Genomic DNA, 16,561 nt, shown 5'->3' on the forward strand with positions numbered 1-16,561 from the left:
AACTTTATATTTAGAGAACCCATTAATTAGGAGTGGAAGTGAAATAAATATGCATATTTTTTCTGTTTCAATCAAAGTAATATTCTAGGTTGAAGACAAGCAAAGCTTTATTAAAGGGATAAAGTTCACCCAACAAAAAAAATATGTCATTATTTACTCTCTTCACTCATTCTATCCTACCTGTATGACTTTCTTTCTACGGCAGAACATAAAATATATTTTAAAGAATGTTGGTAACCAAACAATGGCGGTTTTCATTTTTAGGTGAACTGTCCCTTCAAGGAACTAAAAAGGTGTAGCAGGGAAGGGGAGTTGAAAAATGCAACACGTATTACCAGTCATGGCACAACAACACATTGTACTATCAAAATCAATACATAGAGCTGCAGTTGATCTATCTATAGCCTGAGGCACCAGGCCCAAAATGAAAAACGAATAAACTACTCGACAGGGTTTTCAATTGTAGCTACAGTTTGGTAAAGGACAGGGTTTCCACCTTATAACATCTAATGAAAACACAGCACAAGGTTGCACGGCTTTTCCTATTATCCTGGGCAGTGTACCTTTCTGCAGTCGCAAAGTAAGCTCTGAAACCACACTGAACCATTCCCAAGAGCGAGCCGGTGCTGCACACATTTAACACATCTGCTGTTTAACAGCCAAGACACACATTCTTGACAGATGGATTGCTGATCACTTCTTGGCTTTGGCTATCAAAACCCGAACATGCTTATTTTTTTATTGAAGATTGCGCAATTTTAGAAAAAGATTTGTGGATGTGCACATCTTCTTGAATTTTTCCTTAAATATAATTCATTGTTTGATTTGTGTTTTTGTAATCACTTGTTTGTTCATATTCAATTGTTGCAGAATTATTGTGAAAATCTCCACCAACACCCTCCTGATTTGTTATGTTGAACTAAGTGTGGACATTTGGCACGGGTGGGTTGTTTTCCTCCCTTGTGAGTCTGGATTAGATAAACTGCTGCTATTTTTTCAGATCTCCGGTTACCATGCAGATTTGTGCATTTGACATTAGTTACAGAACGTCCTCCAAAGCCAACAAACCTGTCTTACCGTGTTTGTCAATAGGTTTCTTACCAATAGTTGTGTAGAGGCACTCAAAATCTGAACCTGGAAATTACATTAGATTTTTCAGATTCTGTTGTCGTGATAAACTGCTATACAGACTCTTGAATGACATCATCCAAACAGGCAGAAAGATTGAGCTCAAAATTCTGATATTTATAACCGCACATAAGGTATTCACTACATATGGAAGCTAGAGTGTAGTACCTTCATTAATGTCATTTTTTCCCCAAATGTTTGATGGTTCTTCAGGTACACCAGGCTCGGCTGAGATGGTACTCCTAAAACATGATAAAAATGCATAAATATGGGAATGCTGACCCTTCCATGTTTACTCTTGTTAGTCACTGGTTCCTAATGTTCACATCACAAGGCCACTAGATGTCACTCTAGACAGAGTCATTTATTGAATAACTAATACATCAAGAACAGCACACATATCAGGCAAATGATCAACCAAAAGCTTCCTGAGAGCCAGCAGTGAAAATAAACATTTCTGTGACAAGGTGCAGACAAATATTTATTCTGACTAAACACCCAGGTTCTGCTAATGCATTTGTGCACCAGTGTGAATATCAATACAAAATATAAACATCTTATACTGTATATAATTTGTTTACTAACAAATAAAATTGTTTATTTAAAGAGCTCAGAAATAAAGTATTCAAGAATATAAGGATCATAAAATAAGCTGTGCATGTACACAAAGAAATCCGTCTTACCCATCAGGAGACTGTCTGGCTACGATCACTACAAGGAGAAAAAAAAGTCAGTGGTTTTACAAACAGAAAAACAAACTCATAAAAATACAGTCAGACTTTAACATATTGCATACTAACCAGGGCATGTCACATGCACTTCTGTGTGAATGTCATGGTCCCCTCCATTCATTTTCAGCTGCGTGACATGCTTCATAGATTGAGAATAAAGTGCATTTGGGTCTGTGGTCCCTTTAGTGCTCTCTAAATGCTCAGCTTCTACATCATGAGCTTCTGGTTGATGTTCATCTTCACTATCATCAAACTCAAACTTCTCCCCAGTTTCTTCATCGTCATCCTCCTCATCTTCCTCCTGCTGGGGCATATGTGTCACACCGGTGACCAACGACTCTGAAATAACAAAAAAGGTTGGCTCAGTATCGATTATAACAAAAATATAGATTTACATAACGAAAAGTCAGTCAATGCTATTGTACTAAGAGTTGCTGGGGTGTTCTGAGTGGTTACTAGTGCTCGGCCGTCTGGTTGCTAGGGGGTTGCTAAAGGGTTCCTATAGGTAAACACAGTAAAAACTGCATAAACATGACACAGCACAGTGACATAAAACAAAAAAACAACATTACACAAACTACCAGGCAGCTACATTTGTATTTCTGTTAGTCAAAGCTCAGTATATGTTTTTTCATAACACTAGAAACAAAAGACCACCTCCTTGTGAGTCATTATTTCTTCAAAACAACACCCAAAAACTCAGTTGAATGTGCAGATGTGGCCATCCGCCCAATCACCAGAATACTGTTCCAACAAACAACAAACACAACATACCACAAACATTGACTCATAACAATGTGTTACATGCACCAACAGTGCCTTTGAGCGTGTTTTGAGCTGAATCCACACAGTAATGTACAGACATTAAGACAAATCTATTCCTGAACACTTTAATATATTGTTGTTGAAACACACAGCGGTTCTGCATGGAAGCTAAAATCAAAGGAATAAAGATTACTGAGTGTTCAGAGGTTCGACAGAGAAAAACAGACCATGTGATCCACAGGATTACACATGTGACCATATGCTCTCTGCACATGACTATTTAACAGAAACTACTTTTCACTCATACTTTTCACTTGCGTTAAGTGTTGAAGTGTGTTGCGCAAATCTGAGCCACCTTTACATTTGCACCCTTGACTTTTTGGAAGCCACCCAACAACCAATATCCACCCATGCCCCCAAATCCACATAAAAACAATATTACTACAGTCCAACTGACCTTATAAACCGAAATCAATCAGTTACTCATCTCAATATAAACTCACATGATTTTACAAAGCTTCAAAGTTCAACGATTACAGAGCTCAGGTGCGGAAAAATATTCAATTTAAGAACGCTAAACAATCTGTTACCCTGTCTCTTCTCATCGCCCTCCTCTCTCCAGCAGAAGTAGGAGAACCTTGTAAACCCTGCCAAGTGTATTTTAGGTGACGTTAGAAATTTGAGAGAATGTCCTATGCAAGCGGTCTCCATGACTGCAAGGTGGATGTGTGTCAAGGGCAGGTGGCATATGGAGTTGCTCTGATGCAGCATATGGTCAAGCGCTGCCTAGCCCTCGAGCAGTTTCTCAGGCTCTCTGGAGATTAAAAGGGAAATGCCGTATTCCCTCAACCAGGCACACAAGAGTGTATTTAAGAGCGATGTTTCCCAAACAGTTTTCTACTATGTTCCTCCACAGCCCCATTAAGACTCAAGCTCTTCATCATCAACATAGCAGACATGTGCTCCTTTATACTGGATATTATTAAAGATGTTATTATTATACTTTTTATTAATGTTATTAGTTACTTTTAAATGAAACAACAAGTGATACCACATGAGAAAACTCTCTACAAGCTGTACGTGTCATTCACACAAGTTATACAATTTTGGATACACAACACTTTTTCTTTCCCTAAAACTTCCATCCATCCATCCATTTTCTACCGCTTATCCGAACTACCTCGGGTCACGGGGAGCCTGTGCCTATCTCAGGAGTTCCCTAAAACTTCTAAAACATAATTAAATAATGAATTTCAAGATAAACATATTAATTTGATATAATAAATTAACTTGTTGTATATGAGTAACAAAGCTAAATCTGATGAAGCAAGTACCTCCGTGATTCTGTTTGAGCGTTCTTGTGGTACACATACTCCTAACTGGAAATCAAGGTTGAATGGGTTTTTAACATTGTGCACCGCAGTATACCAGGTATAGCAGATGACGTACGTGTCATTTTAGGCTCTTGTGATTATGTGATTAAGGTTTTTTCTTTGTTTGAAAAAACGCACCCTAATGTGTAATGGAGAAACCTCCTTTGTTTGGGGCTTGTTTATACCGGAGTGTGTCGGGGAGTGTGATGTCACACGCTCTCCTCAAACAATTTGGCAGAGCTACCAGGTAACTCATGGTATGACTAAGCACTGGGTTCAGTTAGTTTGTATTTTAATCAAAGTTTGTGCTAACCTTTTTGAGGGAGGGTAAAAGACTGTGGAGATTCCATCAAGTTAGTTTGCAGTCATGTCTTCACTCCTGTAAAAGAGAAGAGACTGATGTTACTGCACTGTTACAAAGAAAATGTTACTTTATGAATGATTGAAATAATGATTTATTGAATACATATGAATATTTGTATGAACTTTGTATTATTCATAAAATGACAGTGATCCACAAAGTGACTAAACTTCGTATATAGCCTATTACACTCCATATGTTAATATCATTCCTGACCTTAATTTGAGTTTTCCTCAAATTGTTAAAGAACATTCCAGATTACTAAAGAAGTCTGTGTGAATTGTTAAATTCCTCAACAATGTGTGGCAAATCCAGGCTTGCCTCCTACAACTACTACTCCCACATTCACGGGGAAAGACTCTGCATGTAGCAAAACACAACTCAACCAAGAGGAATGACTTGAGGGTGAATCTGAAAAATGCTCTGAGGAAATATCAGGTTTTCTTAAAGTGATAGTTCACCCAAAATGAAAAAATGACTCATCGTCATGTTTCTTTATTTCATATTACTTTTATTCTTCAAGAAGCACAAACATGTTCTCTCTTAAAGGTACAGTTCACCCAAAAATGAACATTGTGTCTTCATTTACACCCCTTCAAGTTTTTCCAAACATGTATAAATGTCTTTGAAGAACTGTGTTCTGGGACCACACCGAAAGATATTTGGAAGAATGCTTAAAACCAAACAGTTCTTGTTCTGTTGAACAAAAAAGAAGATATTTTGAAGAATGTAGGAAAGCAAACAGTTTTGGGGCACTTTTGACTACTATTGTAATATTTCCTATTATGGTAGTCAGTAAATGACAGAATTCTTTTTGATGAACTGTCCCTTTAAATGAAAGTGGATGAGGAATAGGGGTTGTCATACCTATAAGTTGCTATGCACTGAAAATCTTCCTCGACAACCATAAGAACCGCTCACTAAGTGTTTTGCATGGAAAATAGCATGGATATTCGGACATACATGATTCCTTTACGTTCCAGAAAAAAAGTCACATGGGTTTCTGTAAACTTGAGGGTAAAATTGTGTCATCGTTTACATTTAAGTGAACTAATCAAGTCAATACCAGCATCTAGAATTTTATAAGTAAGTTATAAGTACAGTATTTAACGTGTACTAGTGAGATTTTAGTACTTGAGGTACTAATAAAGTACAGAATCTGTTCATCTTGTTGTCAAATAGATAACCCCAAAGCTCGGCTCCAGCCAGCAGTGGAGGTCAGTGTGCAGTGCACTGTGCATGAATTATTCACTAGAGAGAGTGGCCAGAACAGGACCAGACTGGGACCAACAAAGACCAACCGCATCTGTCTCAATCCACTCAACGGAAGCACAGCAATTGTATAGCTAAGAGTAAAGCACACAGCTTCAGGTCCCTATGTGGACTACAATGACCGGCCCAGCAACTCCCAGCCTCCTTTCAAATAAATAACACATGCATCGCCATGGACACCAGCACAATGAGGCAAGCATCCGGACCCAATGCCATATTAAATCTCCTGCTCACTCTTTTGAAAACATTCTCATTTTACACTGCTATCCATGTCCACTTCCTGTTTACGTTAGGCTTTATGCCTATGATTAATCCATGCACTGAATGCAGATCTGATATGTGAGAGGAAATACAACTAACAATTAAAAAATGCTAAAATTGAATTCAAAATGGCCATTGATTGTGGGTCAGCTGATATGAAACCAATGTGTTCGTTTGGTCTAAAGAGAAGACCATGAGATGGCTTTCAGATTAGCTTTAGCATTGGCTGACATATAACGACAACCTGTTCAAATAGTAAAAAATACAACCGTCAGGTGAAGCATGGCTTTATTTTATTGCATTTCCACCACACTACTAAAGATGCTTTCTCATTTATGTCTGTCCATTCATCCAATATAACAGGTAGTCAACCAGAACATGTTCCGTCTGTCAAAAACATTTGTATTGTTATTCATATCACTTAATCGGCATGTCACAAAAAAATCACATTCTTCATTGTTATTAATGACATCACCTTTATTATGATGCCAACAATCTCACTAAATCAAATCTTCAAATGTTTATATTATGTTAAATATATAATAATGAATATTAATATAGTGTTTAAGATTATTCACAATTTGCATGATAATAAACAATAACTACAGCTTTGTCATTCTCATCCCCCCCGCTGAGATTTATTTGCATTATGATTTATCATATGTTTAACAGCACATTTTAACTATGTTTCCAAAGAAAGACTTACTCACAAGCCTTGCTCCACGTCCCTCAAATGTCCCCCTTATATTGTCCTTATTGATCACAAGTCATCAATACAGGTCCATTGTCATGTTTGCCCCCATCTTTGCGCAGTGCAGCCATCTGTGAATCTAAAATTGATGGCACCACAGCTTCTTCTTTAAAAAGCAGAGCAGTTGTAAAGAACTGACGTCAATTGTTTCCTTCAGGTGGAGGAACAGACTTCCAGTGCATGATGTGAGACGGCTACAAATATGAAACTCTTGTGATTCTTTTCTCTTCCTCAGTCCCTCCCTTTTTCCTTTCTTTGCACTCCCTTCTTCCCCCTGCCGTACATCAGGAGAGAGCCTCCCTGTGGTATGCAAATATTCAAAGACCCAACCAGCCAATGGCAGATTTCAGACAAACAACCCAACCAATCACTGAACAGCAGCTCTTTCAATACATCCTTGCTGTTGGGGGTGGCACACAGCACAGATAGAAGAAAAAAAGACTGTTTTTTAGAGAAAGAAGCATATTAATATGCTCATCTTACATCGTTCATCATGCTGCCAACACTAAAAATATCTGTCTTCTATCCCTATGCTATGTTTCAGTGTTTTCTCAACAGACACTGTTGCTTGTACAGATCTAAACGTTTCATACATAATAAAGTAATAGTTTACCCAAAATTAAAATGATCTCACAATTTACTCATCCTTATGCCATCCTGGATGTACATTGTAGACTTTCTTCAACAAAAATCTATCTTAATAAAATATTAATCATGCTAAAGCCCCAAAAAGGCACTTAAATTCATCATTCAAATAGTTGGATGAATTCAGTGGGTTATGAATTGAAAATCTGAAGATGTGTGTGAGGAAAAAATCATATTTGTGATCGTTTAGTTAACTGATACCAAAACAAAGACACCCGAGTGCTAAATTGAATATGCATATAGTAAAAACTACATGTTTTCCTTCAACAATTAAACCTGACAATAACTGTAACATATATTATGTTTGTTTTTTGCATTAAAAGTAGGTAATCCCAAGGATTCTTTGACTATTTATAATTAGCTCTTTGTTACATGTAGGCGGGACTTTCTTCACTAGCTGCCATATTAAGTGCTGCACTTTTTCCTAAATGTAATAGAACTGTGGCATCTTGTTAATATGTATAATCTTTGGCCTCACATCCATATGAGGCTGTGTAGTTTTAATAACTAGATTAGAAATAGAAAAATATTCAATATCTGGATTAAGTCATCTTGATGTTTTTGAAATGTATGTTATGTTTATAAATTTAGTATATTGACATTTTCAGCTGCAAATGTTATGTGGCCCAACTTTAACTTCCGGTAGACCTCAGAGAACTTTTTTTGGCATAAAATAAAATATTAATTCAAATTATTATTGATATAAACAAAATAAATTGATATATGATAATCAAACACATACTTGAAGTTAACTTCCGGTCAGGTGCCTGTGTCTATTGAAACAAAGAAATGTTATATCTGTTGTCTGGTGCCAATGGCACCAAACAGAAATGTGTCGACTATAAGCATAAAGATCTGAGGACACTATCATGTTTCATTGTTGCTTTCTTTTTTCATAAAACTAATAGGCTCTTTCACAGACAGGTGTAAGTCTAGTCCCAGTAATGAAAGTGTGCCCTGTCTTAACTCAATATATCCTGCCCAGAAATATCTTAAAACGTATCAGTGCCATTGTTTTGTCCTAAGATGCACATTGGTGAAGGCATTTATAAAAGTGACACAAATATTTTAATTCAACTAAGGCATGGTCATGGCTTAATCTAAGCCATTCCTATGAAACCGGGCCTTAAGAACCTACTGGGACCTACCTACATTTTTAACAAATAGCCTATTCACCCCAAAATGAAAATGGTGTCAATATTTACTCACCCTCATGTAATTTGCCTTTTCCTTTTACACAAAAAAACAGAGGAATTAAATAATCAAACAATATTGACAAAATCTCAAAACATAGCTGTGGTTAAATCAACATTCAACAGTATGGAATATGGCCCACTGACTTGTTTTTGTGGCAGAAAGGTCCTGAAATCAGAGAGATTTTTTTTACAATGTAACAGTTAAAGTCCTCGTTGATATGTTCATAGACTTGGAACCGATGAAACTGGAAAAGCAACTTTTAGTAGTAAAAAAAAATCCTAATACCGATGTACCTAGCTTTGGTTTTACGATTGTAGGTTAACATCTGATCCATCACCCGTATCTACCTTCCAAGCCAGTAGAGGGCGCTATAAAATAGCGTTAACAGAACTCAAAATTTGTAGTTCAGTTGTTTCGTGCCACCCTCGTGTATTTGTTATGTGGACTACACACTCACTGTTAGGAAAGTTTCATGAGTGTTTGAATGGTAGCTGTAAACTTTGACTAATACTATAAATAGTATATAAAAATACCTCGAGTTTTATACACAAAGTTTTCATTTCAAGTCATAAAGGTAAAGTTATTATATGTTTATTAAGTGAGAGAAAGTTTTCAATACATACGTACTTTAATTCTAAATCGTGCCAAATATCATCAGGATTTTACAATTTAAAGGAATAACCGGTATAAGTAGATGTGTGAAATGTACCCAACGTGTGATTTGAACCCACGTGGTTTGATCGCGAGGACTGCGAGTCTTTTGTTCCAAATCAATCAACAAAAAAAAAAAAACGAGGAAGACGGACAGACATAAGTAGAGCATCTGAATCAGGAAATCTATAGCTTCTCGCATCACAATCGCATCTTTAAACAGAACAGACAGTGCCGACGACACCAAACGTAACTCATTTTGTCTGTTAACTTGGTTATCTGTATTTCGAAAGGGGGAAAAGTTTTTTTTCTCCGGCGAGTTATGAAATACTCCGTGTTTATGATTGCGGATTCGGATGCAAATGCAGTGCAGCATGCTAACACGGCTACGTCCGCATCACACACATCTGTTAACGTTGTGACTTTTCAAGTTTACTTTCGCCGTGGCATACGTTGACGATTTTGGGCTGTTTAACGGGATGGGGAAATAGCACGTGTGTAAACGAATTGTTTAGTTAACGGATTGGCGTAAGTAGCGAGGTGCTAACGTTAGTTGGCTAACCGGCAGCTGCGTTCTGAAACATAACAAAGAAACAAATGGAGACGGATTGAGTGAGAGACGCGCTGCTGGTGATTCTTTTGTTGCAGCACTGCTAGTGTTAGCATAGCGCAGGACATCTGGCAACAACTCTGCGTTCATATCGTTTCACAGAAGTATATTTACATTTAAGAAAATCAACGCATTGGTATGACTTTTACGCAGGACAGTGTTTTCTTGAGAATTCTTTGGCTGTGATATATTTGAAAATGGTCAAATAGGTTCCCGAAGGTGAACGTGAGGGATATTAGTCATGTTTGTTTTCTCATGGCGTCTTCAGTTGGTTATTTCGCGGTCGTTTTTATCATCTTCTGACGACGCGTTTTCTTTTTACAGTAGGATTGTCTAGTATGCCACGCAAGAAGGTGACGGATGTGTCCGGCAACGGGGGAGTCAAGAGAAAAAGAGCTGGTGGAAAAAAGAATGAGCGAGATTTTAGCAGTGACGACGAGTTTGATGACTATGAACAAGAAAACTCAAAGAAACCAGGAAAGCCTGCGGTTAAAGCAGGACTGCAGCCCGTCACTGTGGCGGATGATGTGAAGGAGAAGATTGTAAGGATGCGCATGGCTCTCATTGCTCCATTTGTATGTCTGCAATAATGGATTCATTGTATATTAAGTAGATGGCTGATAATGGCATTTTAACATTTTGTTGCTCAGAAACTTGAAGTTCCACAAGTCAAAGGTCAAGTGCTTGTTTTTGGAGCCACCAACTGGGATTTGATTGGCAGGAAAGAAGTGCCAAAACAACAAGGTAAGAACATCCACGAAATCTTGGTGACAACATTTTACAATCAAAGGGACATTCTGGTTGAGTCCGCTCTTGTAATGATAATCTCAGACTTGTCACTTAACTATTTTGTACATTAGTACTTGAATGTACACCTACATTTTTTCGATTGAAAGGTAAATGAGGTTTACATTAAACTGATGGGTACTAAATGGATGAGAAACAAAATAACCATTGTCAATGGTTAAAAATCACCCAGGTGCAAATTTTAAACCCATATTTTTCTTTTAAGAAAAGAGGAAGTGTGTTTAGGATTTGGTAAACCCACAGTAACCTATGAAGTGAGATTTCTTTGTGTTTATTAATGTTTTTTCGTTGCAGCTGCTTACAGGAACCTTGGGCAGAATCTGTGGGGTCCACATCGCTACGGATGTCTTAATGATGTCCAGGTTAGCTATGTGATGTCTGGACCCTGTGCTGCCCACAGTCTCCTCATCACCACGGAGGGCAAACTGTGGAGCTGGGGTAAGTGTCCTTACTTTAGCAGTCTTTTCTATTTAGTAACAGCATTCTCACTGAGCTTTCTGTGCATTTTGTCAAAGAAAAACGTTATACTACGAATACAGATGAGTTTCTCTTATGCACTCTTAGGTCGCAATGAAAAGGGGCAGTTAGGGCATGGAGACACTAAACGAATGGAGGCTCCAAAACTAGTTGAGGGACTGGGAGAGGAAGTGATTGTAGCAGCTGCCTGTGGTCGAAATCACACCTTGGCTTTAACAGGTAGGCGGTGTTTGCAATATTTGTCATGTAACCACATCAGTAATTATTTATAATTGCCAGATTTAGTTAAAAATTATGCTTTGTCTTACAGAAAATGGTATCGTCTACTCGTTTGGAGAAAATAAACTGGGACAGCTAGGTCAAGGCAATCAGACAGATGCTGTGCTCAGCCCGGCTAAAGTAAGACTCGCCCTAATCTTGGGTGTAACTTGGATTGTGATGAAAAAATGGCAGTTAGTTTTAATGCATTGTGTAAAATATTTGTAATGATTTACTTACAGATCCAATACAACGGGCAGCCCATTGTCAAAGTTGCCTGCGGTGCAGAGTTCAGTATGATAGTGGACTGCAAGGGGAACCTTTATTCTTTCGGGTGCCCTGAATATGGCCAGCTTGGTATGGTAACACTATTAGACCGTCATCCGGTTCCATTTTCGTGAAGTACCAGATGTATTACTTAAGATTATTTATTCCTTGCTTTTCTTTTATTGAAAAGGGCATAACTCAGACGGAAAGTTCATTGCTCGTGCCCAGCGCATCGAGTATGACTGTGAGCTGATTCCTAGACGGGTAGCCATTTTTATTGAGAAGACCAAGGATGGCCAAGTGCTTCCTGTGCCCAACGTTGTGGCTCGGGATGTAGCATGTGGTGGCAATCACACAGTGAGTAGCAAGTTTGTGGAAGGGGTTTGATTGTGATGAAAAAATCCTCTTAGTATTTAAAGTAGTAGTAGTAGTAGTAGTATATTACATTATTGTTTCCATGCAGCTGGTTCTGGATTCCCAGAAGCGTGTGTTTTCCTGGGGATTTGGGGGATATGGTCGTTTAGGTCACGCAGAACAGAAAGATGAAATGGTCCCGCGGTTAGTCAAGCTTTTTGACTTCCCTGGCCGTGGAGCATCCCAAATATACTGTGGCTACCAGTGTTCCTTCGCTGTGAATGAGACAGGTATGTAAATGCTTTATCGTTGAGAGGAAAAGCATATCCCAATACCTATAACTGTTTGTTAGCCGGTGATTTACAACACTAATACTCATGTCGTCAGGTGGACTATTTTTCTGGGGAGTGACAAACACATCCCGTGAGTCCACCATGTACCCTAAAGCTGTGCAGGACCTGTGTGGATGGAAGGTACGAAGTCTGGGTTGTGGGTGAGTATAGACCTGACTCTAGTTTTAGTGAATCTTTTGAATCTTTTTGAAGATTCTTGAAGTTTGAAGAATGTTTAACAAATGTTTGCTCTGGCCGTCTTAGGAAGAGCAGTATTGTCATAGCAGCCGATGATAGCACCATTAGCTGGGGACCGTCTCCCACATTCGGAGAGCTGGTATGTTCTTTTTAGCTTTGACTTTGGGAAGAAAAAAACAATTTCACACACCTTTGTAACTGCTTTTTAATAGTATGCATCTAATCAGTAATTTTATTTTGCTTTAGGGCTATGGGGATAACAAGCCCAAATCATCCACTACTGCTCAAGAGGTTAAAACTCTGGATGGGGTTTACGCTGAACAGGTGAACTTTGCTGACACAAGTTTTCCGTATTTCTGGAAACATACAGGTGTGGTTTGTAACTTTTAGCGTCCTTTTACACAGGTGGTCATGGGCTATGCACATTCCCTGGTTATTGCTCGCCAAGAGACAGAGCAGGAGAAGGAAAGGCTCAAGAAGCTCCCTGAATACAACCCACGCACACTCTGATCCGATACAATCTTATAATTGTTCACATTTCTCTGGGGGCTTTTTTCTTTATAAATGGATTGCCTCTGCTCACTAGGTCATCTGGGTTTTCACAGTTCGTTTGGGTTGGGATTTTTTTTCCTTTTTTAAGGACATCAAAATATATTTTTGAAGCCACACGCTGAGTTAAAGACTGGGGCAAACACTTTTTCAAAAGCACTCGGATTCCGCTGGATCCATCCCCTTTACTTAAACATTCCTGAGGGAAGGCTGTCATGTGTTTTTGTTTTGGTTCGTTCCGTAATGACTGTGACATCCATGTCTGCTCTCTTCCAAAACTGGTGCTAAATCATTCTAATGCAGACTATCAAATGGGCTAACGGTAACTTAAAAGACAAACTCACTCCATACTTGTGCCTTTTTAAGTGAGGTGATTCAGGCAGTGGAAGTTTGGTTATTCCAACAACAAATCACCTCACACGTGTTACTGGGCACATCACCTTTTTAAACATCACTTTCATTACTTCCATCGCCATCATAGATAAGAACAACATTTCAACGAGAGACCATATGAGCGGTAAGATTATATTCTCAGATTTAAGATGGGCTCTTCTATTACAATCAGGGACGTATTTTCATATCCTTCAAAGCAAGCAAGCCGTCAGCAGTGAGGATATTGAAAAGTATTATACTCTGACTTCGTTTTCTAGAAATGCAAATCGTTTATATATACATCAAATCATCTTCATGCCTTTGCTAGTATTATAAACTACAGAAATGCTCTTCTGGTATTGATTTTAGCATGTTTTGGAATTAATGGACTTGATGTTAAAAAGTGTAGGACTGTCCCATTAACTGGGACCACAATGTTCTTTACAGAGTTTGCATCATTTCATGCAATATGTTGAGTACTGTGCCATTTCTGTTTTCACCAGGGCTTAACCTGTGATCATTCTTTCATCTTAAGTTCACACAGGAGTCCATTCTCAGTTTGCAGGCAAGCGGCAAGCTGATGTGTTTTATATGGAAACAACAGTTTTAAATTTTGTGTACTTGCAAGAATTTAGTTCATTTGTTTAGACTGTGTACGTCCAGGAACTGGAATTCCAACTTGTTTTTGATTTCTAAAATGTTTTTTCCTTAATATTAAATAAAGGTTCATGTAAATTGGTATATTTTGTTACAGAATATTTTTACACATTCTCCATATGTTACAATTTCATCCCACTCATCTCATGTCCAAATTCTCAGAGCACTGTTCTGTAAACGGAATTCATTGTTGAAAAAATATATTTTGTTTTTGTGGCAAATAACCATAGATGTTAAGATGCACTAGCGATAAAGCACTGAATTCAAGCTATGACAGGAAAGAAATGATTTACCAAACTGGATACCACATCAGTTGAAAAAGCTTATAAGTCAAATATTTTCTCAATAGAAAAGCATTTATTAAAAACGTGATAGATAAACCTGATCATGGGATCTACACGGTGGAAAAATAATAGTAGAGGTTTAAAAAGGATTTATCCAAACCATAAGAAAAACATGGGGAAACATTGTTTATCCATGTATTGACATTGGGTAAGAAAGGGGAAGATACACCATTTCCTAAAGGTCCGGTCCATACACTTTTTGACACCTCGCAACATTCAGGAAAATGTATCTGAATATGAATTTATTCAAATGTACAAAAATTGCATGTTTAATCCTCGTCCTCATCTTCCTCATCCTGGTTGATCTGGAAGTAGCGAAGCTCATAGCTTTCTTTAGTGTTAGCCACAACACGTAACCAGTCCCTCAGATTGTTCTTCTTCAAGTATTTCTTTGTGAGATATTTCAGATACCTGCAGAATAGATGAGGATTGTGCAAGGAATATTAGAATAAAGAGATACAGAACATGTACCTAAAAAAAAAACCAAGCAAAGCCAGGTGAAACATACCTCTTGGAGAAGGGCACCTCAGAAGAAACTGTGATTTTGCTCTTGTTCCTTTCAATGGACACGACTCCACCTCCCAGATTTCCAGCTTTGCCATTCACTTTGATCCGCTCCTGTAGGAACAGCTCCTGTATAATAAATGAATAGATTGCATTTCAGTTATGATCACAACCAAACAGATCTTTCCCCCAATTGTCTTCCACCGTAGAAAAATTCACTTTTTTTCTGTTGGGGACAAAAGAAGACATTTTGAAAAATGTAGGACAGCAAACAGTTCTGGGGCACTTTTGACTACTTTTATAAGCATCTACTCACAAAGTTGGCAGCATCCATAATCCCATCTTCAACCGGATGGGTGCAGTCCAACGTGAACTTTACAAGATGCTTCTTCTTCTTTCCTCCTTTAGAGCTCGCCTGCTTCTGCGATTCAAACGTGCGTTATCAGTTTTATATATGACAGTCATGCAATATCATCACAATGCCCAAACAAGTATACTTTGCGTGTAAATAAATTTGCTTTACATAATGACGGGGGTCATTCAATAACATTAACGTTTTGTTTCACACCATCGATTAGTTATTCATGTTATTGTTCAAAGCAGTGCTAAATAATTTTTGTTCACAAACTGAATACCAACGTAGATCCACATGGTCGAACTCACCGTAAGCGCCATACTGTCAAATATGGAAATATCGCTACTGCCGAAGTGCGCATGCGTGAACTGCAAGGCCGATTAATCCAGTGCAGAGCCATTGAAAATAAGAGTAGCGAACAATACTTTTGAGCTCTCAATAGTTCCAAACTGTTAGTCAGTGTTTTCAACAAAATTAACTTAATACCAACACAATATATGGACTGATTACTATGTTGATTAAATTTATAATAAGATTTTGTCTCATGAGTGTTAGAGAGACAGTATTAATCAGTTTATAAATTTAATTTGACTAGAAAGGATGCATAATTTGCCATACATTGAAGCATGCATGCATTAATCTGTTTCTTATGCTTCTACGATAATCAGTAAATACCTATGTTAAATTATTTTAAATTATGTAAGACATTCACATAAAAATGCACAAGTAATGTATCAATAAATAATCAATGCTAGCAAGTAAATGCACCACAAAGAACACTGAAAAATGAATAAGACAACCCATTTCAGTAAGTAGGAGATTGTATTATGTATACAGGAAGAGGGTGGATAACATTTTATTTAATGACCAGTCTTTATAGAAAACCATTCAACCACACACAAAAACACAGAAAAGCCATTTTATTTAGGAAAACCATTATTTTGTTTAAAAAACATCCTAATTATAAATATAATTATAAAAAGTTTTTGATCAACAAAGTGTTTGGGGAAACAGTGAAACGAATGGGCTTCAATGCAATGCTTGAACCATGACACAGGTTGCTTCCGCATTATATTCTTCCAACGGACGTCTACGGGTGTTGCAACGGTGTTTTTCAACTGCTCTGATCCTGTACTGAATTACCTGATGAGTTCTGTTTTAATATGGTTGAGTGTTTCTAAAATAGCATAAAGTAATATGAATAATAGTTTACCCAGGTATCAAAGATTGATTTCATTTAAGGTGGAAAATAACCACATTTATTCAACATGAAATTATCTTTTGTTATCTGGATAAATATAGATTAAGAAAAAATATACTGTATTTATATAAAAATATATGT

The 16,561-nt window shown here is 37.6% G+C and overlaps 3 protein-coding genes across 9 annotated transcripts in view; 1 reads left to right on the top strand and 2 right to left on the bottom strand.

The window, feature by feature from the left end:
* The window catches only part of arhgef10lb (Rho guanine nucleotide exchange factor (GEF) 10-like b), a 29,007-nt gene extending 22,098 nt beyond the window's left edge, over positions 1 to 6,909 (bottom strand). Inside the window, exons 1-8 of one of the 4 annotated variants that reach the window (XM_056732757.1) lie at positions 6,598 to 6,909; positions 6,161 to 6,278; positions 4,311 to 4,376; positions 1,929 to 2,198; positions 1,812 to 1,839; positions 1,297 to 1,370; positions 1,078 to 1,134; positions 564 to 626 (exon numbers count right to left, since the gene is read on the bottom strand). In XM_056732757.1, the coding sequence (XP_056588735.1) occupies positions 564 to 626; positions 1,078 to 1,134; positions 1,297 to 1,370; positions 1,812 to 1,839; positions 1,929 to 2,198; positions 4,311 to 4,347 (529 nt within the window). In that variant the 5' untranslated portion in view covers positions 4,348 to 4,376; positions 6,161 to 6,278; positions 6,598 to 6,909. The remainder of the gene's footprint in view (positions 1 to 563; positions 627 to 1,077; positions 1,135 to 1,296; positions 1,371 to 1,811; positions 1,840 to 1,928; positions 2,199 to 4,310; positions 4,377 to 6,160; positions 6,279 to 6,597) is intronic. The other 3 variants (XM_056732759.1, XM_056732758.1, XM_056732760.1) reach the window with 3 other exon arrangements.
* A 2,005-nt stretch (positions 6,910 to 8,914) lies between these two features.
* rcc2 (regulator of chromosome condensation 2) lies at positions 8,915 to 14,098 on the top strand. 4 transcript variants are annotated; one of them, XM_056733978.1, is made up of 13 exons: positions 8,915 to 9,058; positions 10,070 to 10,287; positions 10,396 to 10,489; positions 10,847 to 10,990; positions 11,117 to 11,248; positions 11,340 to 11,428; positions 11,530 to 11,644; positions 11,745 to 11,911; positions 12,018 to 12,198; positions 12,296 to 12,401; positions 12,505 to 12,577; positions 12,685 to 12,762; positions 12,844 to 14,098. In XM_056733978.1, the coding sequence occupies exons 2-13, from the start codon at positions 10,084 to 10,086 to the stop codon at positions 12,946 to 12,948; spliced, it is 1,488 nt and encodes a 495-aa protein (XP_056589956.1). In that variant the 5' UTR covers positions 8,915 to 9,058; positions 10,070 to 10,083; the 3' UTR covers positions 12,949 to 14,098. The 4 variants fall into 4 exon arrangements, with proteins under 4 accessions (XP_056589956.1, XP_056589955.1, XP_056589957.1 ...); XM_056733977.1 differs by lacking the exon at positions 8,915 to 9,058 and adding an exon at positions 9,234 to 9,384; XM_056733979.1 differs by lacking the exon at positions 8,915 to 9,058 and adding an exon at positions 9,437 to 9,964.
* A 253-nt stretch (positions 14,099 to 14,351) lies between these two features.
* LOC130409397 (60S ribosomal protein L22-like) lies at positions 14,352 to 15,579 on the bottom strand. The gene is made up of 4 exons (XM_056733350.1): positions 15,528 to 15,579; positions 15,181 to 15,285; positions 14,869 to 14,993; positions 14,352 to 14,771 (listed from the first exon to the last, which is right to left on the bottom strand). Exons 1-4 carry the CDS (start codon positions 15,537 to 15,539, stop codon positions 14,630 to 14,632), a joined length of 384 nt encoding a protein of 127 aa, XP_056589328.1. The 5' UTR covers positions 15,540 to 15,579; the 3' UTR covers positions 14,352 to 14,629.
* Between the last annotated feature and the right edge of the window lie 982 nt (positions 15,580 to 16,561).

The sequence above is a fragment of the Triplophysa dalaica genome, chromosome 20 (assembly GCF_015846415.1).
Source record: "Triplophysa dalaica isolate WHDGS20190420 chromosome 20, ASM1584641v1, whole genome shotgun sequence".
NCBI lineage: Eukaryota > Metazoa > Chordata > Actinopteri > Cypriniformes > Nemacheilidae > Triplophysa > Triplophysa dalaica.

Bases quoted from the DNA above. Each gene is read 5' to 3' on its own strand.
- rcc2 (XM_056733978.1), top strand. From the start codon at position 10,084: ATGCCACGCAAGAAGGTGACGGATGTGTCCGGCAACGGGGGAGTCAAG. The intron at 10,288-10,395 runs GTAAGGATGCGC...TTTGTTGCTCAG, and splicing joins ATGATGTGAAGGAGAAGATT to AAACTTGAAGTTCCACAAGT. The intron at 12,402-12,504 runs GTGAGTATAGAC...TGGCCGTCTTAG, and splicing joins GTACGAAGTCTGGGTTGTGG to GAAGAGCAGTATTGTCATAG.
- LOC130409397 (XM_056733350.1), bottom strand. The intron at 14,994-15,180 runs GTGAGTAGATGC...TTTATTATACAG, and splicing joins TTATGGATGCTGCCAACTTT to GAGCTGTTCCTACAGGAGCG. The intron at 14,772-14,868 runs GTATGTTTCACC...TCTATTCTGCAG, and splicing joins GAGGTGCCCTTCTCCAAGAG to GTATCTGAAATATCTCACAA.